Source organism: Henckelia pumila, chromosome 4 (genome assembly GCF_033568475.1).
Source record: "Henckelia pumila isolate YLH828 chromosome 4, ASM3356847v2, whole genome shotgun sequence".
In the NCBI taxonomy this organism is placed as follows: domain Eukaryota; kingdom Viridiplantae; phylum Streptophyta; class Magnoliopsida; order Lamiales; family Gesneriaceae; genus Henckelia; species Henckelia pumila.
Genome location: NC_133123.1, coordinates 226,713,638 through 226,739,554, shown reverse-complemented (window position 1 = coordinate 226,739,554; position 25,917 = coordinate 226,713,638). Strand labels below are relative to the sequence as shown.

General features: G+C 37.4%; 1 protein-coding gene, 1 long non-coding RNA gene and 1 pseudogene across 2 annotated transcripts; 2 read left to right on the top strand and 1 right to left on the bottom strand.

The window, feature by feature from the left end:
• Nucleotides 1–2,353: 2,353 nt before the first annotated feature.
• LOC140866709 (heat shock cognate 70 kDa protein-like) lies at nt 2,354–4,791 on the bottom strand (annotated as a pseudogene).
• Nucleotides 4,792–14,602: 9,811 nt separating this feature from the next.
• LOC140862840 (uncharacterized) lies at nt 14,603–16,531 on the top strand. Its single transcript, XM_073265880.1, has 2 exons — nt 14,603–15,050; nt 16,425–16,531. The coding sequence occupies exons 1-2, from the start codon at nt 14,603–14,605 to the stop codon at nt 16,529–16,531; spliced, it is 555 nt and encodes a 184-aa protein (XP_073121981.1).
• Nucleotides 16,532–22,009: 5,478 nt separating this feature from the next.
• LOC140866948 (uncharacterized) lies at nt 22,010–23,873 on the top strand. Its single transcript, XR_012145004.1, has 2 exons — nt 22,010–22,681; nt 22,780–23,873. It is a non-coding gene; the product is annotated as an uncharacterized lncRNA (long non-coding RNA).
• The last annotated feature ends 2,044 nt before the right edge of the window (nt 23,874–25,917 follow it).

The window sequence follows — 25,917 nt, the reverse complement described above, 5'->3', positions numbered from 1 at the left end:
AAATTATTTTTTGAGATGATGTTACAATTAACGAAGGAATATTTTTACAAGAGTTGGAGATGAATATCTTCAATTGTTTTTAGCAAAACTATAAGATTGATATTATTTAAATATTATTGAGATCTATAAATATATCTATATTAATCAATCTACTACGGGGTAGTTAATAAATAAAAAAAAGTCTAGAAAAATTTATGGATGATACGTCTCACATTAAATTAAAGATCATGTAGAAATTACATTTATGCAAATTTTAAATCAGATGAATAAATAAAGAAAAATATGCAACAAAACGGTTGAGATAAAATATGGAATGTTAACATTTGTAATTAAAGACATTCAAAATTCAATCAAAAATTTCAGCAATGAGAGCAATGTAAGCAAAAAAAGATCGGTAGATTTCGGAAACGAGAAATCAAAAAGGAAAGAGGATGTCCAACAAATACATTGATTGTTAACGATACTGACATACAAGTAATGGAAGACGATAAGATATCAGAATGCAGATGAGAATGATGAAATTATTGTTATTCTTTGCAAGTAAATATTTTTGGCATAAAAAAGAGACCGTCTGATTAATTAATAATAACGATCGAAAATTCAAATGATTGATGAAGATAGTATCACAAGAATTGTTATTAAAAATGTTAATATTGATTCTTTCATGGAGAATAAAAAACACATGATATGAAAAATCGTTAAAGAGAGAAAAATCTCAAATATAAAATAAAAAAATATTTGACGCAATAATTTAAATTAAGGCTTAAAATGCATTATATATACCAATTTTTTCCCCATAAATCAATAGTGATCAACATATATCATAGAAAATTACAAAATTATATTTAATATAATTTGATTAATATATCTCACTTATTAACAAATAAAAAATAAATCATACATACATGAGGTAGAAAATAAAACGAATTCATGGTACGAAGCATGTCATAATTTCTCAAGATTAATAAAAAGATAGAAAACTCGACCGAGCTGTAATAATTACATAAATTTCAATTTCAATATTGTGTTAATGTAAAACTACAATAAACGTAACACTTATATTTATAAGCTTACATGAATTGTTGATAATGCTTATTATAAACTGTTAATGTAGATGTAAAATAATCATGACCATAAATAATACAAATATTGAAATTGCAAATGTTACATTGTTCGAAAATATTACAAATATTTTTATTAGTTGCAATGTCGAAAATTATATTGATTACATCACTAAGACATGTAATAAATTTTTTTTTTCAAAAAGTATATATTATTACCATGAAAATCATTTATTACCTGCGTGTTAATATATTCTCATCTTAATTAATTTATTTAACAACGTTTATCGACAATAAAAGATCTTCTCACGTGCATCGCATGTGACTTTTACTAGTAAAATAAAAATCCCTAATTAATATTAATTAACAATATATATTCTTCTTGTATAATCACATTATAAATTAATATTATAATAATAACTTGTCTATTGTATTCATCCATTATTATTTTTGCTTTCAGTTTTACTTTTATTTTATTGGAACTGTGTTTAACAAGTAAGAATCGGAGAAACAGTTCGACCCTTTTCCGGGAAATAATTCATCTTACTTTTATAGGCACTACCATAATGATGTATTTAAAGGCGAAAATATATCAATATGCTCTTCTCTGGTGTGATCTGCTTCGTATGTTGAGTTCGGAAATGGAATATCTGTATATCGAAGAAATAAGGTTCAGTTCAACCTACGTTTATTAACACTTATGATTTGTCATGTCAGCACTATAATATTAATTACGCATATGTGTTTAGATGTAAGCTCTCGGATGGATAATTCGGTCCTACCCATGGGGTATTACCCCATGGGCATGGGGTATTACCCCATGGGGTATTACCCCATGGGTGATGTGAACTTTTGTGATTGGTGCAAATTATGTGGGCCCCACATAATTATGTGGGACCCACATGATTTGCACCAATCACATACTTCCACCTACCTCATGGGGTAATACCCATGAGGTAGGATCGAACTAACCCGGATGGATATATGATTTGAATATTACCCAAAGGTAGAATCTCATGAATAAATAAGGAAAGAGGAGTAGACATATATTTGAACCATTGGAGTTCGGGTAAACAAAATCAAGGCAATAAAAAAAACACAATTAATCAAAATTTATACTTCTAATTTGCTACCCAATTTTCAGAATTTAAACGACAAGAATACAAAACGATTTCTCCATTAATATTTTGACGAACGATATATAATTCCCACGTATATGCTGAGTCGAAGGTTTGGGTACACAAAATCAAGGCTAAAAAAAAAAAAGAAGCACAAAACCATACCTGGAAAAGTTCAAATGAATTATTATGCATAATAATTCAAAGTTGGAAAATACACCAAATGAACATCTCTCTCTCGATCATGAGCTATATAATCTTGTAAGAATAGGCTCCCAATTACTTTCCAACTCATTTCTTTTATTCTCAATCACATGTAGTTCTGCATCTTTGTGCTCATCCAGCCACTCCATAGCAGATTCGATCTCACATTCGATATTTTTGGCATCGGTAATTCGTAACTTTGAAGTGAGTTCTCTTGTCACAGCTCTAGCGTTGTAAACATAATCTTCCAAAGAATTCTTTGCCTCAAATTTCTTTTTATGCTCCTCATCCTCTAACTTCAACCTCTTGGCTTCTTCTAACATTCTCAAAATCTCATTTTCTGACAACATGCCTTTAACATTGCTGATAGTGATTCCATTTGCATTGCCGGTTGCTTTATCTTCAGCGGTCACATTTAAGATTCCGTTAACGTCGATATCAAAGCACACCTTTAATTTAGGGACGCGCCTTGGAGCGGGAGAAATGCCGGACAAAACAAACTCACCCAACAAAATGTTGTCTCTGGCTCTAGGTCTTTCACCCTCGTACACTGGGAACAACACACTAGTTTGGTCATCATAACAAGTGGTCCACTTTTCTTCCTTCCTCGTAGGAATTGTGGTGTTCCTAGGGACTACTACACCCATCTCATCTTCTCTAATCTCCACACCGAGAGAGAGAGGGGTGACATCCCACAACACCAGATCTTGAATCCGGACCGTACCTTGGCCACTCAAAATTGCCGCTTGAACTGCTGCACCATAGGCTACGGCTTCATCGGGGTTAATGCTTTTGCATAGCTCCTTACCATCAAAGAAATCTTGGAGCAGTTGTTGTACTTTTGGAATTCTAGAGGATCCACCAACAAGCACCACGTCGTGGATGTTTTTCCTGTCCATCTCCGCATCCTTCAAACACTTCTCAACATGGCTAATGCATTCTTCAAACAAGTCCATGTTTAGCTCCTCAAATTTGGCACGTGTAATTTTAGAGTTAAAATCGATTCCATCGTACAAACAGTCAATCCCAATAGTTGTATGCACCATAGAAGACAAATTCCTCTTTGCCCTCTCACAGGCCGTCTTCAGCCTTCTCATTGCCCGGGGGTTGTTGCTTACGTCTTCTTTGTGCTTCCTCTTGAACTCTTGAACAAAATGGTTCAACATTCTGTTGTCAAAATCCTCTCCTCCAAGGTGAGTGTTGCCAGCAGTTGACTTAACCGTAAAGGTGCTCTTCAGCATCGTGAGAAGAGAAACGTCAAAAGTGCCACCCAAGGTCGAAAATAAGCACGTTCTTTTCACCAGAGCTACTAGACATTTTGTCAAGACCGTAGGCAATGGCGGCAGCAGTTGGTTCGACAAGGATACGCAAGACGTCGAGCCCAGAAATGATTCCAGCATCTCTGGTCGCCCGCCTCTGGGAATCATTGAAGTAAGCAGGGACGGTTATGACCGCATTTTTCACCGTAGATCCAAGAAAAGCTTCTGCAATCTCCTTCATCTTGGTGAGTACCATTGAAGAAATTTCTTCTGCAACAAATTGCTTCCGTTCACCTTTGTAGGTGACAACAATCATTGGCTTATCATTTTCACCACAAATAACCTTGAATGGCCAAAGCAGCACATCTTCCTGGACCAGTGGGTCGCTGAATCTCCTGCCGATCAATCTTTTGGCATCTACAAAGTAAGTCATGCATATTCACATATACTTTCAGATAATAAGACTGTCTTCCAAATACATGCATCAGATGACTACAGTTTTTGTTAGTTAATAAATTCTACGTTTTGCAAATTGTACAATATCATGACATAGAAATATTGGATAGTAACATTATTCAAGCATATCGTTAGATTATGATAATTTATAAACAAGAAAATGCCGAGACTCATAGTGGAGCAGCGAAAGCTCCAAGACTCCGATCCAAATTATAGTTTAGTGTTACATATTTCATATCAAAAGCTTTGCAAAATCACATCAGCTCATAGTGAATGCAACACCAGAGTAGTTTTTTTCTACAGAAAAAACGGAAGAACTTGGACTACCAATTTAATTAACGCATATAACTTTAGCATAAGCAGATAATTGAGTTTAGATTGCTTCCAAGAAGCACTTTTCACCTTTTCTTAAACAAAATTTTGAATATTTCACAAATATTCAAAAGCAACTCCAAATACTATATACCATAATGTCTCACCAAAAACAGTGTTAGTGGAATTCATGGCAACTACGTTCTTGGCAGCATCGCCGATGAGACGTTCTGTTTCATTGAAAGCAACAAAGGAAGGTGTAATGCGGTTTCCCTGATCATTGGGTATGATCTCAACACGATCCCGTTGCCATGCAGCCACACATGAATAAGTGGTTCCCAAATCGATTCCAATAGCTGGTCTTTCACCTTTTTCAGCCATTTTCTAATTATACTATGAGGACATTAAGATTTAAGAGTGGCAAGTTTAACCATTTATAAAGAAGATGAACTCAAAGTTTATTCGGATACTTTTAAAAGTTTTTTTCTTTTTTAATTACCACTAGATATAGTCATAGGGCCTCACAAAAGATTTTATGTAAAATCAAGTCTTATTTTAGTTTTATAATTATCTAGTATGTTGATAGGGAAAATTGCGAAGTCTAGGTCTTATTTAAATTTTATAATACTCTTGTATATATATATATATATATGTTGATAGGTAAAATTACTCTAAATCGACATGTTTTAGATTTTAATCCTCTAATTTCAAAATTCATTTTTCATCCAGTAATTTTGATATTCTTGCTTTTTGGTAGCGACGGAAACATGAAAATCGCCGCTAATATTTAGCAACCAATTTTCAACCCATCGCAAAATACCGTGTTTTCTTTTTTAAGTATTTTTATTTTTTGTGATGCCAAGATTACGAGAAAAAAGTGGTGCAAATGGTTTATAAACAATTTTGTGCTCTCGTATGTTGATAGAGACTTTCACGTTGACTTGAATTAAAGTAATGCATCGATGCATAAACAAATTTTGATTAAATAATCTGTTTAATAATTTTACTTCAATGTAGAACTGGCATTTTCAAAATATGACTTAAATGTAACCAACAAGTACGCAAATAAAAAGTGAGGATTTTTTTTAAAGAAAAATAGATATATTGAACCAAGTCACGAAGAATTATCATAAACTATAGAAGACAAAGGAATCATTCCACCTTCTAGACCAGACAAAGAACCATATTTTCTAGTTAACGCTTGAGCGGCATGATTCGTTGATCTACGAATAAAAACAAAAGAAGAGATAGATTAAATATCCAAAGCAAGAATTTTGCAATCTTCAATAATAAGACCGGTCGTAGAGTTTAAAGCTTCAACAATCGAAAGAGTATCAGATTCAACGATGATTGATAAGAAATGCAGATGTTTTATCCAGCTCAAAGCTTCCCTAATACCCAACGTTTATGCGATCGAAGGATTGGTAATACCAGGCAGGCTACCAAGAATCGCTACAACAACAAAGCCAAGGTTGTTTTTGATGATACATCCATAACCTGCTTTTCCATCACTTGTAAAAAGAGCTACATCAACGTTGCATTTCAGTTGAGTTTCCATGGGAGTCTTCCAACAAGAAAGATGTTGTTGTATGTTAGGATCGATTTGGACTGCTCTTGTGCAACTTCCATAGCAGTTCACTTGAAAAACTTCTTATATGAGAGCAGTTGTTGTTCGCAACTAACTCTATTCTTTCTCTCGTGTTGATGTTAATCGGCCAACAAATATTTGTGCGGAAATAGACCAAATAACATATTGAACAATGATAAGAATAGCTTGAAAGAAATATAAATAACAAAAAGATGTTTATGGATGTTCGGAGACAAAACTCCTACGTCACCCCTTTTTCCATGAGGAAATGATTCACTAGAAGACTTTGGCTATACAACGTCTTGTATACAACTCACTCCAATCGTAGGACTTACTCTTGTCTAGATCGAAACTCCTAGAACACAACCAAATTAAGATGCCTCGTACTAATACTCAAATTACAGTGATGAATGAATCCTTAGATTCTGACAGTAAATCAACTCCTCTTAAACAAATAGGCAATTGAGAGTTGATTTTGGCCCTTGATGATCCTCAGAGATCAGCTGTATGGCATGTGTATGTGGGCACATTGAGCAGATTAGATGAGTCTTTTATGAGTGCTCAAGCAGCTTGTATTTGTGTGTATCTTGCTGTTGTATATGTTTTTCCTTTTGTTTATGTCTACTCTCTCTCCGCTCTATGTGTTCTTCATACATTTATATATGCAATCTTTGCAACGTTCATCTTCGTTATAAATGCATGTCTCTTTTTCCTCTAGATCTTCAATAATTCTTTATGAGGACATTAATGATGTTGCTAGCTTCTTTAATAAAAATATCTGGATCTTGCAACGATCTTTATATTTAAAATATGTTTTGAATAATTCGTTTCCTCAGCAGTCTTGATACTTGGACTGGATACGTGAACAAGCTTAATTCAACTGGTCTTGAACTGTGTCAATATGATGTTTGACTGGACTATTTAGTCCTGGATTGCTTGCATATCGATTGGAATGCTTGTATACCTATTGGACTGCTTGCATCTAGACTGGATTTCTTGGACTTAAGATATTCCGCCATCTCAACTGCTTCAAAATATTTCTTCATGTTTTGTCAAATACCAAAACTTATCCCAAAAATTTCCTTGTTTTTGTTTTTTGGCTAAACTATGCAGTTAATTATGCCTTGGAAATATATTTTATGAATATCAGAAGGTTTTCTCAAATTTTCAAGCATTTACCCCTTAATGTGATAAGCAATGACTTCAACTATATTTCTTGAGAATCCTCTTTCATTTCTTGTTTTTCAAAATTTTATTATGTCTCCTCGATATTTGCAATTACATTGAAAAATATCAATTTAAGTCTTCACATACTCTAAATCAGTCTATAAATAGAAAAGGTTTGCACAACTCTAATTAACATTAGCAAGTTCATAAAATAGCAAATTTATCATGGATGATATCATCAAAGAATGTGAAGCAGTTATTGCTGAGAAAATTTTGTTTCTTAGGGCAAAATTAAGAATGCTACAGGTTCACCGAGTCACGTCTTATTCTTCGGCTACAGCAGGAAGGCTAACCAGAATTGAAGCAAAATTCAAGTTGCGGCTTGAAATTTCTAGATTTGAAGATATCTTTATATCAAAGAATGTTTTCTCCTGACGCATATGAAAGAGCTTCAAACTCTAGAAAAATTTTCCTTCTCTCCTGATTTTCAAGATACATCCACAGGTGAACTGGCCACCATAATATATTTTTGGAAAATCGCCATGGAGTTGAAAATATATATTTTAAAGAATGATCTTTAAATAATAAAAAAAAATTATTTCCTTATCTTTCTATTAATTTCTTAAATGCAAGTTATAATATTTTCAACTGTTTCTCTTGGAATTCTCTTTTCAATAATTGCAATTCTCGCTTTCACCCTCTGCTCTAGCCCAATTTGGCCTCTACTCTGGGTGGCCCAGGCCCATAATCACGGTCTTCTCCCCACTTGGCTAGGGGAGTTTTTGCCCTCCCCAGGGATCGAACTTGCACCACCAGGCTTAAGTACAAATCCTTTCTATCCCTGGTACCACTTGAGAGACTTTAGTTGCTTTTATGCTTCCGCCGAATTTTCTAATTTCCTCTTTTAAGTTGATTTGCATGCTTTAAGCTTTGGTTAATTAGTGATTCAGGGTTGGATCACTACATTTATTGGTATCAGAGCATGCATTAAATTTAGGACATAGGTAAAAAGTCTTGAGGTTTGATTCTGTTGCTCTTATCAGATGGTTGGACGTGGGGATGAGAGTCACGGGAGTGTCGGTGGTCGTTGGGGTGACGACGAGGAGAAGGAGCAACGTTGGAGGCATCATCGTCCCAGGGAGTATAGACATAAATTCTACTTTCGCAAATTTGTGCAATTGACTCCTAAGCCATTAGAGGGCGACGAAAACCCGAAAGTCGCAGAGAATTGTTTGGAAAGGATGGAGAACTGCTTTGAGTTGTACCATTGCACTGAAGAGCGAAAGATGCTGGCTGTAAAATTCCTTCGACAGGGAGTGCTCGGAAGAGGTGGAGGTCTACCTCCACGCCCATCATAGCAGAGCAGGGCTCAGCTACTTTGGAGGAGTTTCGTATAGCATTCCGAGAGTTGTACTTTCCTGCGGCCCTCAGATAGGCAAAGAAAAACGAACTAATGAACTTGAAGCACGGTAATATGACAATTCACGAGTACCAGCAGAAGTTCTGTGAGATGCTACCGTATTGCCCGTATGTTGCCAACAGCTCGGAGGCCAAATATGGGTAATATGATGATTTACGAGTACCAGCAAAAGTTCAAAAACCCAATTTCGAATTTATGTTCCCAAAAATCATATAAAATCCTAACTTCGTTCTTTTTTCCAAACCGACTTCGAATACACAGTCTATGCTAGCACAAGAACAACATACTCGAAAATCATCAAATTCTGACAACCCAATAAAAATCAAAGTTCATAGATCGTAGCAAAACTTACAACAAAACGAAGCCCTCGTTGCGGTGATCATGAATCTCAACTCGGAACAAAAATCTGACGGTCAGATCGTGCGAATCAGACGGAGCAAAAAGCTTGAGAATCGATCATGGCTTTCTCGGTTCTCTAGCGTGAGGGAGAAGGAGGAGGAGAGAGGAGTAGGTGATGGAGATGAGGGGTAGATATTATATATCAAATAATATATTAATTCCCATTGACTAGTCAAACGGCTTATTTGCAAACCGGTCCCTGAAACTCCAAATTAAATCAATTCAATCCCGGCTCAATTAATTCCCATCAATTCAATTCTAATAATTAATAAATTCCACTAATCCCAAAATAATTAATTTCAGGGCCTTACACAAGCAATATTTGTTTTGATAATAACAAAATTTGTTATTAGGTTTCTAACATATTTAATTGAGTGTGTAGTTGGTTGATCACAAATTAGAACTGATAAGGTGTTGAAATATAGTTTCAACACAATTTAGTTTTGGCGCAACTTTTTTTTTCGAGCATATCTCATATCTCGATGATCCAAATGACCAGCCGCCAAAATCGTTGAACAGACAACTCAAATATCTACAATTCATATTCATACGAGGTGGACAAATTCAGATGCTAGCTTGGTCAAACAGCTGCCTCAACATTGAAATGGACGAATAAGACGACAACAAGCAGTTTGACTGACCAGTTCTAGTATTTTGGTTATATCTTGCAGGTCGGTTATCAAAATGGAATGCTTTAGTATGCGTTGCAAATCTAAAAACATGATCTACAAATCATCTTCACATGTAGAGGTATGAATCAAATCATAAAGAGTTGATAAACTGTATTGCAGTCTCTGGGTCAGCACTGAAATTATTCAGAGCGGAATTTCTGGAACAGTTTGGTATTTCGAGCATAACCCTCTCATATGAAATCCAAATTGAGTGATGTCTGTTGCATTGGAAAGTAAGACAAAGAGCTACAACTTTTATGTTCATCACTTTACCCAGAAATTAACTAATCATGCTCCAACTGATTCCTCAAGTACTGACTGCTTCATTCAAGACAAACTGCTCTAAAATGAGACTTGTTGAGTGAGACCAATTGAAGCAAGACTAGTTGAACGAGATCAGTTCATATAATCAATCCTAATACAATACTGAGAAGATCAAACAATTGCTCATAAATACAATATTGAGAAGATCAAATAACTACTTTCCATGAGGATTAAATTCACGGGCAACCTGCATAAAGAAGTTGAGCTGAAATGAGAATAATTGGAGCATAAGGGCATGTAAAACAGGTTCATTAGCTTCTTGAAAGCTTTCCCTAGGTATGAAGAACAAAAACAAAATACTTGAGCTTTCACTTTCAAGTTCTTCACTCCCCAACTCACTCACACACATATGAGAGATGATTTGTAAAGATTAGTTGAGTGAGAGTCTTCACACAAAGACATTAAAGATTGTATTTGTAGTCTTGGCATAAGAGACATTAAACATTATGCGGGTTGTGATGTAGCACCCTGAAAATTTTAATACGTAAATTCGCATGCATAATTAGGAAAAATAATTATTTAAAATTTATATTTGTGTTAAATGACATTTATGTGATATTATGTGAAATATATGCATGATTTAAATTTATTTTAGAATTTAACCCGCAATTATGGTATTTTTACATTTTTAAGGAATTAATTGTTTTGATCGCGTAGACGGGACCGTGGACGGACAAGATACCAAAATTCTTAGCCAAAAATATTTTATGAGTTTTATGAGCCTTAAAATAATATTTTAAGGTATTTTGTCAAGAAAATTTTAGTATTTAATTATATACTTATTTAAGGGTTGATTTTTAGCCAAAATAAGTCATTTTATTGACTTTTATTAATTTTTAAAAATCCCTTAAGTCTTAATTTCGGGATTTGAGTTTTAGGATCAGATTATTATTATTATTAGGAGTTTTAAATAAAGTTTTGTTGGTATATTATCTTTATGTTGATTATTATTATTTATTTAAACCAATATCTACTCAAATTAAACCTAAAAATCAATCCCTATACCGATTAAAAAATCTTTAGCCGCCTCCCCCATATTTTTTCATCATCTTCCTCACGTTTCATCAGAAAGTTTTACACCATAGCCAAAGCCTTCTAGGTTTTCAAGAAATCAAGAAGATCCGTTCGTCCCGGAGTGCCGTACACGCGATTATTGTCTCGTTTCTTCGTTTATCTTCGTCTAAGGCATGTCTAAATCCTTTTCCTGGCCACCATATAAGCTAATTATCGTTTAATTCAGATTTTTAATGGTTTTATGCTGCTTTGTTGGTATCTCATGATATTTCTCCATGTTAGATCAGAAATTGTGCATGAATGCTTTTTTTCCTCTACATGCTCACATTTTTCTCCTGTCATGGACTACTGATGGATTGCTGGGTCACATTCTAAGAGTGCTTTAGGGTCCTTAGATTCGAACCATGGCAGGGCTTGGGTCTGAGAATGGCTAGGCCGATCGGGTGTGTGGCTGGGGGTGCAGATCGGGCAGGTTAGGGTTGTTTGGAAGGGGCTCGATCTTTCCTTCCTTGTGTTGCATGGAGTCGGGGTCAAGGTAGGGCTAGGACCGCCCAGATGTGGGCTACATCTGGGCAGTGGCGCTCCGGCCAGGGGCGGCCGGAGCTGGCCAACAGCAGGCCAAGAAGGCCTGCTGCTCTCGGCCAAGACGAAGGGAGGGCAAGGGGGGTCAGGTTATGGGTTAGGGGTAGAGTCGGGTGGTCATGGGTGGTTTGGGTCGGGTCAGTAGTGTAGTGGGTCGGGTCAGTTGGGTCCGGGTTCGGGTTAGGTGGGCCGGGCTCGGGTATTTTAATTTTAAGTAATTAATGTTTTAATTGATTTTTGGGCTTTAAAAATAGTTAGAAAATTATTTGGGCCTCCAAATAATTTTATTTGGGCCTTAAATAATTAATTTAAGTTAGCCCAATGATTTTTATGGGCTTGGGAGCCCATGAATATTTTTGGGTCAGTCAGTGGATTTTTGGGCCAGTCTAGAATTTTATTGAATTTAATTAATTTAATGGGCTTAAATATTTTTATTTAGGCCCAGTTAAGTTAATCAAGTTATTTGGGCTAAGATATGATTTTTGGGCTTTAATTTAAGTTTAATGGACTTAGAGTGAGTGACCAGCAGTCTGGACCAACCCATGAAAAATAACTAAGTTCGGAATATATATTTAATTATTTTTATGCATGAAGTTTATATTTTAAGTATTAGTATATTTATTATGAAAATAAATTAAATATATATTACGGACATATTTTCAGTGCATGCATTCATGAAAAATTTACATGTTATGATTATGATCAAGTGTTGAGCAAAATATTTTTATGATGGAAATTGAAGTAGTGTGACAGCACAGAGGTGGTTATCCACTATTTATGTTAAGAGGTAGTTTACTACCAGCACAGAGGTGATTTATCACCGCCACGTACGTTGGTTCAGGAGACTGATCAGTCGGCACAGATTTAGTCACACTTACTGATAGGACCATATTATGTTTCAAAATGTCGTGCTCAACTATATTATGTATGCTTATGATGTTAAGTTATGTTTACGTTCAAGAATAAGATCAGTGATGTTTATGGAAAGATGATGAAATATTTTATGCATGCATGTACATGTATATGTATTAGTAAAATTATGTGATGCATTATTTTTAACCTTGTTATAAAGGATTAGGCATGTTGAGCCCCTAGGCTCACTACGCTTATATGGTGCAGGTGAGTCAGATGATTTTGACGTTGCTCCTACCGGTGGCGAGGACGTATGAGCGAGCTGGTAGTGGACCCCGTGACTGTCGCAGATTTTAGTTGATATTTAAGAAACATTTATTTTATTATGCTGAGTTTTTAAACAAGTTCTTCTTTTTATTATTTTATTTATGAGAATTTTGAATTATCAAACTTAGTATTTTTATTTCTTGCATAAGGATATTTTCAGCAATTATTTAAGTTATTTTTATGTAGTAATATTATTTATTTTATGTTTATACATATATGTATGGGCGTATATATATAGTATTATTTTTAAAAAAAAAATTCCGCATTTATTTGTAGTAGATCTTTCAATTGGTATCAAAGCGCGGTCCTTGGAGGGTGTCCTACTGCCACGTGAAGCTCAGAAATCCTACTACCGGTCTGTAAGTTTTAAATTTTTTCTGATGAATTATAAGGAGCATATGTAATGATTTAAGATTTTCATGTTAGAAAAGTTTTAGAACCCTTAAGTCATGCATTGCGATTTACGTAAAGAAACATGTGGTGCAGAATGCCTCCGAGACAGGTGAACAGACGCGGGGGACCTCCACCTCCACCTCCGCAGAAACCTCTTGCAGCATTGGAGCAGGCCAATGCAAATATGATGGCGGGGATCACTGCTTTGTTAGAGCAGCAAACTACACGACCTAGGCTTACCCATGATGAGGATGTGGCTGAGCGGTTCCAGAAGAAGGGACCAAAGGAGTTTACAGGCACCACTGATCCGCTCATTGTCGAGGGATGGATCCGATCACTGGAGTCTATCTTTGACTACATGGGGATTACAGATGTGGACAGAGTCAAGTGTGCAGTATATATGATGAGAGGGGATGCAGCCTCATGGTGGGAGGGCACCGTTAGAGGCGTGAACCTACCTACTTTGACTTGGATAGAGTTCAGACGTATGTTCTATGCCAAGTATTTCACTGAGAATGTGCGCAGCCGCATGATCCGGGAGTTCATGAGTCTCCGTCAGGGGGACAAGTTTGTGGTGGATTATATCACCCAGTTCGAGAGAGGGTGTCGCTTCGTGCCTCTTATTGCTGACAGTGCACCGGATAAGTTGAGACAGTTTGTGGATGGATTGCGGGCTGACATCAAGCATGACGTTCGCATGTTGGATGTCACTACTTATGAGGCGGCAGTTAGCAGAGCATTGCGTTCTGAGGAAGGGAGACGAGAGATGCAGAGGGAACAGCAGGGCTAGAGGCAGTTCCAGCCGGGAGCTTATCGACCATCTTCGCAGCCTCCTGCGAAGAAGCAGTTTACTGGGCCGCCTAAGGGCCCGAATCAGCAGGGACAGCAGCCGAGGCCTCAGGGGTGCCAGCCGCAGCAGAGGGGCGGGGCCCCTAAGACAGGAGTAGTTCCCTTGTGCCCGCAGTGTCAGAGGCCTCACTCAGGTCAGTGTTTGATCGGTTCCAATGTTTTCTACCACTGCAAGGAGCTAGGGCATGTGGCATACAACTGCCCAAGGAAGAAGAACACCACTGGGCGGGTGTTTGTCATGCAGGCTGAGGAGGCAGACCCAGATACCTCCTTAATCACCGGTATATCCTAACTTATTCTTTTAAGAAATTTTTGGGAATTTACTTCATGATTTTAATTTGCATGGGTTGCCTGATTGCATGATTAGAGTAAGATGTATTTATTACTTGTGTTTAATTAAGAGAAATATTTTATAACTTTTATTGGGAGAGAGTAAATTTAGTCTGCGATTGTTGGGATTTTCTGCGTGCAGGGAGAATTCTAGTAGGAGAAAACTCCACGTATGCGTTGCTAGATTCGGGAGCTACGCATTCGTTTATCTCCCTGGAGTTTATCAGACGGATAGGCATTAAGCCCGAGGTTACTGAAACAGGGTATGATGTAACTATGCCATCTGGACAGGTTCTTTCTACCACTAGTATCTGCAGAGGCATGGAGATGGATTTACAGGGGCGCACCGTCAGGGCAGATTTAGTGGTCTTACTGTTGACTGGATTCGATCTGATTTTGGGTATGGATTGGCTGTCGGTCAACGGAGCAGTGATTGATTTTCGGCAGAGAACAGTGGCAGTGAAACCAGAGGAGGGCGACCAGTTTGTTTTCTATGCATCTCCGAGCAGTGAGATCTCGCCTGTGATTTCTTATACACGTGCGAGGAAGTTATTGAGACGTGGTTGCCAGGGGTTTCTCGCCAGTGTGGTCACTTCATCAAAACCACCCAGTCGATCATTGTCAGATATAGAGGTGGTTCGTGACTTTTCAGATGACTTTCCGGAGGACGTTTCGGGAGTTCCACCAGCTAGAGAGGTGGAGTTCAGTAATTATCTGATAACAGGTACTGTGCCTATCTCTAAGGCACCGTATCGACTTGCTCCTATAGAGATGAAAGAGTTGAAGGAGCAGATTCAAGAGTTGTTGGAGAAGGGCTTTATTCGCCCTAGCTTTTCTCCTTGGGGAGCTCCAGTGCTGTTTGTGAAGAAAAAGGATGGTAGCATGAGACTTTGCATCGATTACCGAGAGCTCAACAGGGTCACTGTGAAGAACAAGTATCCACTGCCGAGGATTGAAGATTTGTTTGATCAGTTACAGGGAGCTTCGGTGTTCTCTAAGATCGATCTGCGATCTGGCTATCATCAGTTGAGGATCAGAGATGCAGATGTGACCAAGACTGCTTTCCGGACACGCTATGGGCATTACGAGTTCTTAGTAATGCCGTTTGGATTGACCAATGCTCTAGCGGTCTTCATGGATCTCATGAACCGCGTATTTCAGCCGTACTTAGATCAATTTATCATAGTCTTCATTGATGATAACTTGATCTACTCGAGGAGCATTGAGGAGCATAGACAGCACTTGCAGACAGCATTGCATACTTTAAGGGAGCATCGACTGTATGCGAAATTCAGTAAGTGCGAGTTTTGGCTAGAGCAGGTGGCGTTTCTTGGCCATATAGTTTTGAGAGATGGGATAGCAGTGGATCAGACGAAGGTACAGGCAGTGCAGGATTGGGGAATTCCGAAGAATGCTTCAGAGATTCGCAGTTTCTTGGGTTTAGCAGGCTACTACCGGAAGTTCATCAAGGGCTTTTCTTCTATTGCAGTACCCTTGACTTCCTTCACCAAGAAAAATGCGAAGTTTGTATGGAGTTTAGACTGTCAGAGGAGCTTCGATCGACTTAATGAAGCACTCATATCTGCGCCAGTGTTGGCGATGCCTGTTTCACATGAGGAGTTAGTGGTTTACACGGACGCGTCTAAGCTAGGGTTAGGCGCCGTATTGATGCAGAGTGGCCGATTCATTGCCTATGCGTCAAGACAGTTGAAGATTCATGAGCAGAACTATCCGACGCATGACTTGGAGCTAGCAGCAGTGGTTTTTTCTTTGAAGATCTGGAGGCACTATTTGTACGGTGAAAAGTACAAGATTTTCACGGATCACAAGAGTCTCAAGTACTTCTTCACTCAGAAGGAGTTGAACATGAGACAGCGCCGATGGTTGGAATTAGTGAAGGACTACGACTGTGACATTAGCTACCATCCGGGTAAGGCTAATGTGGTGGCTGATGCGTTGATTCGGAAGACTTCAGTGGTATCCTATTTGACAGTACAGTTGCCACTACATGAGGAGATTCAGAGATTCGGTTTGGAGTACTATTCGGGCGGTCACGCACCGAGTTTGTCAGTGTTATTAGTATAACCGAATCTTCGAGATCGTATCAGGGATGGACAGCCTGCCGATGAGGAGTTGCAGCGATTGAGGCAGAAGGATGAGGCCAAGGGCAATCTTATTTTTTCTGTCAGTGATGGTATTATATAGTACCGTGGTCGTGTTTGCGTACCGAATATTGATCAGTTGAGGACTGAGATCCTGACAGAGGCTCACACATCTCCGTATTCCATTCATCCAGGAAGTACGAAGATGTATAAAGATTTGCAGACGTTGTATTGGTGGCCCGGCATGAAGAGTGATATCGCACGATTCGTATCTGAGTGCTTGACTTGTCAGCAGGTCAAGACAGAGCATCAGCGTCCAGCAGGGTTGCTTAATCCTCTACCCATTCCGGTATGGAAGTGGGAGAACATCACGATGGACTTTGTAGTTGGCCTTCCGAGGAGTACTAGAGGGTGTACAGCTATTTGGGTGATCGTGGACAGACTCACCAAGTCAACTCATTTCTTGTCGGTGAGGACTACCTACTCATTGATACAGTATGCTGAGCTTTACATCAAGGAGATTTTTAGACTGCATGGCATACCAGTGTCGATAGTGTCAGACCGGGATCCGAGGTTTACATCTGTTTTTTGGAAGAGTTTGCACACAGTATTAGGGACTAGATTACTGTTCAGTACAGCTTTCCACCCCCAGACAGACGGGCAGTCTGAGAGGGTGATTCAGGTTCTCGAAGATCTATTGAGAGCTTGCGTCATTGATTTTCAGGGCTCTTGGGAGACTAGATTGCCGTTAGTGGAGTTTACCTATAACAACAGTTTCCAGGCATCTATAGGTATGGCTCCTTATGCAGCTCTCTATGGGAGGAGATGCAGATCTCCAGTGCATTGGGATGAGGTTGAAGAAAGGATTTTACTTGGACCCAAGATTATACAGTAGACTGCAGACATTGTGACTCAGATTCGGGATCGTATGAGGACTGCTCAGAGTCATCAGAAGAGTTATGCTGATACTCGACGACGAGATATTGAGTTTGTGGTTGGTGATCATGTATTTTTGAAGGTATCACCCATGAAAGGTGTGATGAGATTTGGTCGCAGAGGCAAGTTGAATCCGAGGTATATTGGACCATTCGAGGTCTTGGAGAGAGTTGGCACGTTGGCCTACCGTTTGGCTTTGCCACCAGGGCTTGCGGCAGTGTACAACGTCTTCCATGTATCCATGCTTCGGAGATACATCTCAAACCCGTCGCATGTGTTGGATTACGAGCCTCTACAATTGACACCGGAGTTAGCATTTGAGGAGAGGCCAGTTCGGATCTTGGCTAGGGAGGAGCGAAGACTGAGGACGCGGGTCATGCCGATAGTTAAAATCCAGTGGCTGAATCATTCGGAGGAGGAAGCCACTTGGGAGACTGAGGCGGACATGAGGACTCGCTACCCGGAGTTATTCGGGTAAGTACCTTAATTTCGAGGACGAAATTCATTTTAAGGGGGGGAGAATTGTAGCACCCGAAAAATTTTAATACGTAAATTCGCATGCATAATTAGGAAAAATAATTATTTAAAATTTATATTTGGGTTAAATGAAATTTATGTGATATTATGTGAAATATATGCATGATTTAAATTTATTTTAGCATTTAACCCGCAATTATGGTATTTTTAGATTTTAAAGGAATTAGATGTTTTGATCGCGTAAACGGGACCGTGGACGGACGAGATACCAAAATTCTTAGCCAAAAATATTTTATGAGTTTTATGAGCTTTAAAATAATATTTTAAGGTATTTTGTCAAGAAAATTTTAGTATTTAATTATATACTTATTTAAGGGTTGATTTTTAGCCAAAATAAGTCATTTTATTGACTTTTATTAATTTTTAAAAATCCCTTAAGTCTTAATTTCGGGATTTGAGTTTTAGTATCAGATTATTATTATTATTAGGAGTTTTAAATAAAGTTTTTTTGGTATATTATCTTTATGTTGATTATTATTATTTATTTAAACCAATATCTACCAAATTAAACCTAAAAATCAATCCCTATACCGATTAAAAAATCTTTAGCGGCCTCCCCCATATTTCTTCATCATCTTCCTCACGTTTCATCAGAAAGTTTCACACCATAGCCAAAGCCTTCTAGGTTTTCAAGAAATCAAGAAGATCCGTTCGTCCCGGAGCGCCGTACACGCGATTATTGTCTCGTTTCTTCGTTTATCTTCGTCTAAGGCATGTCTAAATCCTTTTCTTGGCCACCATATAAGCTAATTATCGTTTAAGTCAGATTTTTAATGGTTTGATGCTGCTTTGTTGTTATCTCATGATATTTCTCCATGTTAGATCAGAAATTGTGCATGAATGCTCCTTTTCCTCTACATGCTCACGTTTTTCTCCTGTCATGGACTACTGATGGATTGCTGGGTCACGTTCTAAGAGTACTTTAGGGTCCTTAGAGTCGAACCATGGCAGGTCTTGGGTCTGAGAATGGCTAGGCCGATCGGGTGTGTGGCTGTGGGTGCAGATCGGGCAGGTTAGGGTTGTTTGGAAGGGGCTCGATCTCTCCTTCCTTGGGTTGCATGGAGTTGGGTTCAAGGTAGGGCTAGGACCGCCCAGATGTGGGCTACATGTGGGCGGTGGCGCTCCGGCCAGGGGCGGCGGGAGCTGGCTGACAGCAGGCCAAGAAGGCCTGCTGCTCTCGGCCAAGACGAAGGGAGGGCAAGGGGGGTCGGGTTATGGGTTAGGGGTAGAGTCGGGTGGTTTGGGTCGGGTCAGTAGTGTAGTGGGTCGGGTCAGTTGGGTCCGGGTTTGGGTTAGGTGGGCCGGGCTCGGGTATTTTAATTTTTAAGTAATTAATGTTTTAATTGATTTTTGGGCTTTAAAATTAGTTAGAAAATTATTTGGGCCTCCAAATAATTTTATTTGGGCCTTAAATAATTTATTTAAGTTAGCCCAATGATTTTTATGGGCTTGGGAGCCCATGAATATTTTTGGGCCAGTCAGTGGATTTTTGGGCCAATCTAGAATTTTATTGGGTTTAATTAAGTTAATGGGCTTAAATATTTTTATTTAGGCCCAGTTAAGTTAATCAAGTTATTTGGGCTAGGATATGATTTTTGGGCTTTAATTTAAGTTTAATGGGCTTAGAGTGAGTGACCAGCAGTCTGGATCAACCCATGAAAAATAACTAAGTCCGGAATATATATTTAATTATTTTTATGCATGAAGTTTATATTTTAAGTATTAGTATATTTATTATGAAAATAAATTAAATATATTACGGACATATTTTCAGTGCATGCATTCATGAAAATTTTACATGTTATGATTATGATCAAGTGTTGAGCAAAATATTTTTATGATGGAAATTGAAGTAGTGTGACAGCACAGAGGTGGTTATCCACTATTTATGTTAAGAGGTAGTTTACTACCAGCACAAAGGTGATTTATCACCGCCACGTACGTTGGTTCAGGAGACTGATCAGTCGGCACAGATTTAGTCACACTTACTAATAGGACCATATTATGTTTCAAAATGTCGTGCTCAACTATATTATGTATGTTTATGATGTTAAGTTATGTTTACGTTCAAGAATAAGATCAGTGATGTTTATGGCAAGATGATGAAATATTTTATGCATGCATGTACATGTATATGTATTAGTAAAATTATGTGATGCATTATTTTTAACCTTGTTATAAAGGATTAGGCATGTTGAGCCCCTAGGCTCACTACGCTTATATGATGCAGGTGAGTCGGATGATTTTGATGTTGCTCTTACCGGTGGCGAGGACGTATGAGCGAGCTGGTAGTGGACCCCGTGACCGTCGCAGATTTTAGTTGATATTTAAGAAACATTTATTTTATTATGCTGAGTTTTTAAACAAGTTCTTCTTTTTATTATTTTATTTATGAGAATTTTAAATTATCAAACTTAGTATTTTTATTTCTTGCATAAGGATATTTTCAGCAATTAATTAAGTTATTTTTATGTAGTAATATTATTTCTTTTATGTTTATACATATATGTATTGGCGTATATGTATAGTATTACTTTTAAAAAAAAAATTCCGCATTTATTAGTAGTAGATGTTTCATGTGAGGTTGAGACCTAAAATCAAGAGTGCTAGGAGTTTTGAGTTAGCCGATGGGATAAGTCCTACGATTGGAGTGGGTTGTATAAACGGGTTGTATAAGCCAACGTCTTTTAGTGGATCATTCTCTCGTGAAAGAAGGGGTGACGTAGGAGTTTTATCTCTGAACATCCATAAACAAATTCGTGTATCTTTACATTATTGCACTTACTTTTGCTACTGTTTTTTTGAGATGCATTGTTTTCAAAATGATTTACGAAATGTTTAATCTATTTCTACGAAGGATTATTTTGAGTGTCTTCCGCTTGGTTTGAAAATCAAACTCAATTTAATTCATCGGTGTTCAAATATTTCAAGAACGAGCATTCTAACTCAAAGAATCTTCCTAGCTAAATCGATCCTAACAAGTATGTATTCACCCCCTCTATACACACACCCGATCTCAACAAAAAATATGTTGAATTCTTGAAAATATATTATATTTACTCAATTAAATTCCGTGAAAATAATGTGGAATTCTGACAAGTATAAAAATTTCTGGGGAGACCGAAAGGGTTGATCATTATCCATTAATGTAGGGTTGATCAAGTATAAGGTCTTCTTTATCTAAGCATTAATCATGTGGGGTTGGGGAAGACCATATAAGGTAGACGGTAGAGTCTTTTATCTTCTTTCTCAAGTTATATTTGAAAATATAAAAGATATCAAAATCAAATCGGTATTAATTAAGTTTAAATGTATTCCTTTCGTGGAATTAGTCAAAAAACAAATTAAATTAACATCATATGTTTAGGGTCAAAATCAACCACCACTCTTGGGCCCTTCCAAATACGACTTGTCACTTGTCCTCGGGACTTTGAGAATAAATTTTGCCTACCAAAACATCAAGTGGGTTCGAGTCCACGACGCTGTGCTTGGAAATAATTACCAATCTTTGTGATTGGAAATTGGAATCAATAGCCATCCTAATATTCTAAAATTTGACAGTTTCTTTTGGTTAAAATTCGACAGTTACGTTCGAGATGTGAATTTTGTTACGTGCGAGATGTGAATTAAATTCGACAGTTTCTTTTGGTTTAAAATTTGTCAGCAATAAGTCCTAAATTCAACCTTAATTAGAAAAAACATAAAACCTTGAATTTGTTTTTTAAGATTTTTTTTGAGGGAGTATTTTTCAGATTTTTAACGATTAGAATTTTGGTATTTGTGTTTTAAAATATATACTATGTAAGTCGATAGTCTTTATGTGAAACCTCGGATTTTTTTTAGCAAGATATTAAAATCTTGAAAGTGATTGTAGCAAGATAAATTAATATCAAGAATATTGAAAGTTTGCATATAAAGATAAAATATATGCAAGATAAGTAGATTTGACATATTAAGTTATCTGCGATCTAGAAGAAAGCAAATCTTGGAGATAGAATCCTATTCAAACTTTGAAAGCTAGGAGTCCTAGTTGAACCCATCTACTATTGATGCCTATAAATATATACTCAGACCTTTAAGGAAAATACACACAGAATTTTCCCTACATTCTCTTCAAATTTTCGAGAAAGGTAGGGTTAGATAAGATCTCAAATGCTTTCTTAAGTTCAAAAATGCAGCACTACGTTCAGAATTCTTCGGCGATGCTAAAGAGATTAGAATTCGATCTCCACTATTCAAATTGTAGCATAAGATGTTATCAATATGAATTTCAAATTTCAGCCCGATCCAACGGCTATACATTTTCTTACGATTTTTACAAGCATTCTGCACAGATTCTACCCGGGAAAGAAGCATCTCCTGTTCGTGGTCTGGAAAAGGATCCAAACTACCTCCAAACAAGATCTCCACCGTTCACAATTTAGATACGTCCTTAGGAATTTCCAGACCAAATTTCATGTCAATCCGACGGTTCGATATGTCTCAGATCTTTTGGCAAGGTGACTGCATTTTTGGAAGATCAAAGTTGAACCAATTCAAATAGTTCGATCTCGTACGAATAGAATCGATAAGTAGGATTTACGTTTGAAAATACTATTTATGTGTTAAAATTTTGATCGTTCATGATATATTTTGGAATCTTGTTACGTAATTGATAAGTTAAGGTCCTGATGCGATAGGTAATAATAACCTACCTATGACCTCATCCCTTAGAGAGATTACATATAAGGTACTTGTCAGGATCAAAAACAAGCTACTGAACTGGATCAATTCTCTACTGGTGAGATCCCTTCTATTCAGTCAGTAGTGAGTTGCTACAGTTATCTCATTGAGTCCAGTAGTGTTAGTCACTGAACTCTCTTTTCTTCTTAATCTCAGTATCAATTGACCAACAAGTGAGAATGTATGGAATAAGGTCAACTAAGAGATTGAGCATGCATCAAGTGAGGCTCTACTGGATGTATGTGTGTTCAACAGAAAATAATCAACACAAGTATTTGTTTCTGGATGTTCGAAGCTCAAACTCCTACGTCACCTTTTCTTCTGTTTCTTCAGAAGGTATCACTCTACAGGACTTTGAGTATTACAACTCTTTTCAACACCCCACCTCAGCTAGGACTTACTCTACTGCCTTCTGCAGAGACTCCTAGATGATAAGTGTATTTTATACACTTAATTTATATATGATTTTAATTGTTAATTGTTTGTTTCGAGCAGATTTATGCGGAGTTTTGTTGATTTTGTGTTCGTAGGGAATTATGGACATATTGTGGAGAAAAGAAGAAATTAATGGAAAAGAAGAATTATTGTGGAAGAAGAAGAAAAGTGTCTGAGAAGAAAAATAAAGAGAAAAGAATTAAAGAGAAGGGAAATAAAAGAAGAATTGAAACGTACAAACAAGAAAGTAGAAGAAAAGGCTAATGGGCTTTGTTATTGGGCCAAAGTTTAGCGCCAATTGTTAGCGCTTAAAGAGAGGAATCGCGCTTCTGCTGGGAAACTTTTGAAGATTGAGGTCGAGAGAAAGGCGCGCTCGCGCGTGTCCTTGGAGCGCCCGCCCTGTCGCTGTATATCATGTTTTAATTATTTCGGGCAAGTATTCTATGGGCTTTTTGGATGGGCCTTTTCACACGATATAAAAGGAATTGAATCAGACTTGAAGAAAGAAGGGCCCCCACACACCACACGCATATCAGAGAAATATTTGATCGTGTGATTTCTGAAGATTTTTGAAGGAATTTATGGGCTTAACTTGAAGAACGAAGATGGAGTTCGCTAGTCCGGACACGGCATCGCAACGAAGGATTTGTTTCTTATCTTTTATTTTAATTCTGAATTTATGTTTGGATTTTTGAACATGTTTTGTTTTATTCAGAATTTTATTATGAACTAAATTTTTTGAGTCTAGAGGTCGGATGGAACCTGGTGTAGACGCTTTCATGAATTTTTGATTTTATTGAATTGAGTTTCTTCTAGATTAATTGTTTTTTTCTAGAATTGATTTTCTTTTCAATTATCTGATCAATAATTGATTTGTAATATTTATTTGAAATCTGGCAATCGAGAGAGGAGATTTTGAATAGGACCATTGGAAAATACACTGTTAATTATTTATATATCTCGGGAGAGTGTATAATTTTAACAGAGCTTTTAAAAAGAACATTGTTTTGTGATAGATCACTGCGATAAATTCTTAATAGGGATATTGGAATTTAATTGTAGTTGATAAAAATTATTTGTTGCTCTGGAGAGGAAAATAATAAACTTAAGTGTTCTTGGCTATTAATTGACTGAAATTCATGAAACTAAATTAATTAGGATTGATTGTTGTTGAAACCAGGTAAACTCTATACCTCTAGACCATTTTTTTCTGATTGATTATATCTGCAAGTTGTGTGCGTGCTATCACAACAAAACATCCTGATTATTTTTATTTATTGCAAATTTCTCAAATATTGATTTTCTAGATAAATTTTAGACTATTTTAATTACAAGCACTGATTATTTTCAATTTACTCCCTCTGGGATCGACACTTGATTCATTCACTTTATTAAAACTTGACACTCGTACGCTTGCGAGCAATTTTTACAACAAGTTTTTGGCGCCGTTGTCGGGGAGTAAATTTGGATTATTTTTTTAGTCTTGTTACCAATTAGTCTAGATTTTAATTTAGAGTTTTTATTTTATTTTATTTTAAGTTACTAATTAATTTCTTCTAATTTTAATTGCAGTTTATGCGACTATCTCAAAACGCCAATTTTGATTGATGATTGGCGAGTAAAAGAGAAAGGGAAGATCTAACACCGGTGAAAGTCGGGCTGATGACTTTAAACCAAGCGCTACTTGGGAGGCAACCCAAGAATTTTCTTTTATTTTATTTTATTTTATTTGCTTTTATTTTTAGTTTAATTTATTTTTTTTATTTAGACATTTTTAAGTATTTTTTATTTTCAATTTTTGAGCTTAATTTTTCTTAATTTTCAAAATTTTTTAGGCTCCAGAAAATATCAATGCCGAGCGAAGGGCGCGCCCGCCCCATTTAATCGAGCGCCCGCGCGATACCCTGTATGAAATTGGAGTTGTTTGCGAATTAAAGGCGCGCCCGCTCCACTCCTGCCGAGCGCCCGCACTTCCTCTGCGCCACACTAATGCAAGAACACGCAAGAACTAACGCTAACGTGCTGCTCATTAGTGCTATCGCGCTACACACCCTCCATCTGCGCCCTACTTAGCGCTAACGCGCACTCCGAAAGACACTATCCGCGCCAGCTCTTGCGCAATCGTGCTCATTCCAGCTCACCATCAGCGCTTCTAATCAGCGCTGCCTCTAGCGCTAACGCGCGTCCAGCCTCCCCATCTGTGCTTCAACAACTGCACAACCGTCTGCACCTCCACCTTGCGCAAATAACCTCTTCAGCCCAGCCTCCTCTTGAGCAAGCACTCCACAGCAACAATCCCATGCGTGATCGTGTTTCCCAGCAGCGTGCTAATAGCTCATCTCCATGGCCCTTCTTCCATGCACCATTGTCCTTCATGGCTACTATGCCTAGCACTCGTTCCTTTTCACTTAGCCATTAAGAGTTTGCTATTGTTTTTATTGCTTTAGGGATTCGTTATTGTTTCTTATTGTGTACATGTTTTATTTTTTCAGGCCAATTTGGATGTTCATGTCGTGTTTCTCAACCACTTTAACCATGATGAAGGGCTGCGAATTATGATCTTACCATGGAAAATTTGATAACATCGAGTACTGATGCTCGGTGTCGAAGGTATGAGTCCCTTGCTCTTTTCATTGATTTTTAATCATTAGGGACAATGATTACGTTAAGTTTGGGGGGGTGAATCATTTTGTTTGAATTAGTTGGTTGGTTGATATTGTAGTTAAATTTTACTGTGTGCTTCATAGATTAAAATTTTGTTGTGTTAGTCGAGTTGAAAAGAAGTTGAGAAAGAATTGGATGCATGGCTAATGATGAAAATATTTTTGTGCTATAACTGAAATCCATGATTGTCTGCCT

Coding starts and splice junctions, on each gene's coding strand:
- LOC140862840 (XM_073265880.1), top strand. CDS start 14,603: ATGCCATCTGGACAGGTTCTTTCTACCACTAGTATCTGCAGAGGCATG. Junction 15,051..16,424: donor CAGTAATTATCTGATAACAG/GTACTGTGCCTA, acceptor CGAATCTTCGAG/ATCGTATCAGGGATGGACAG.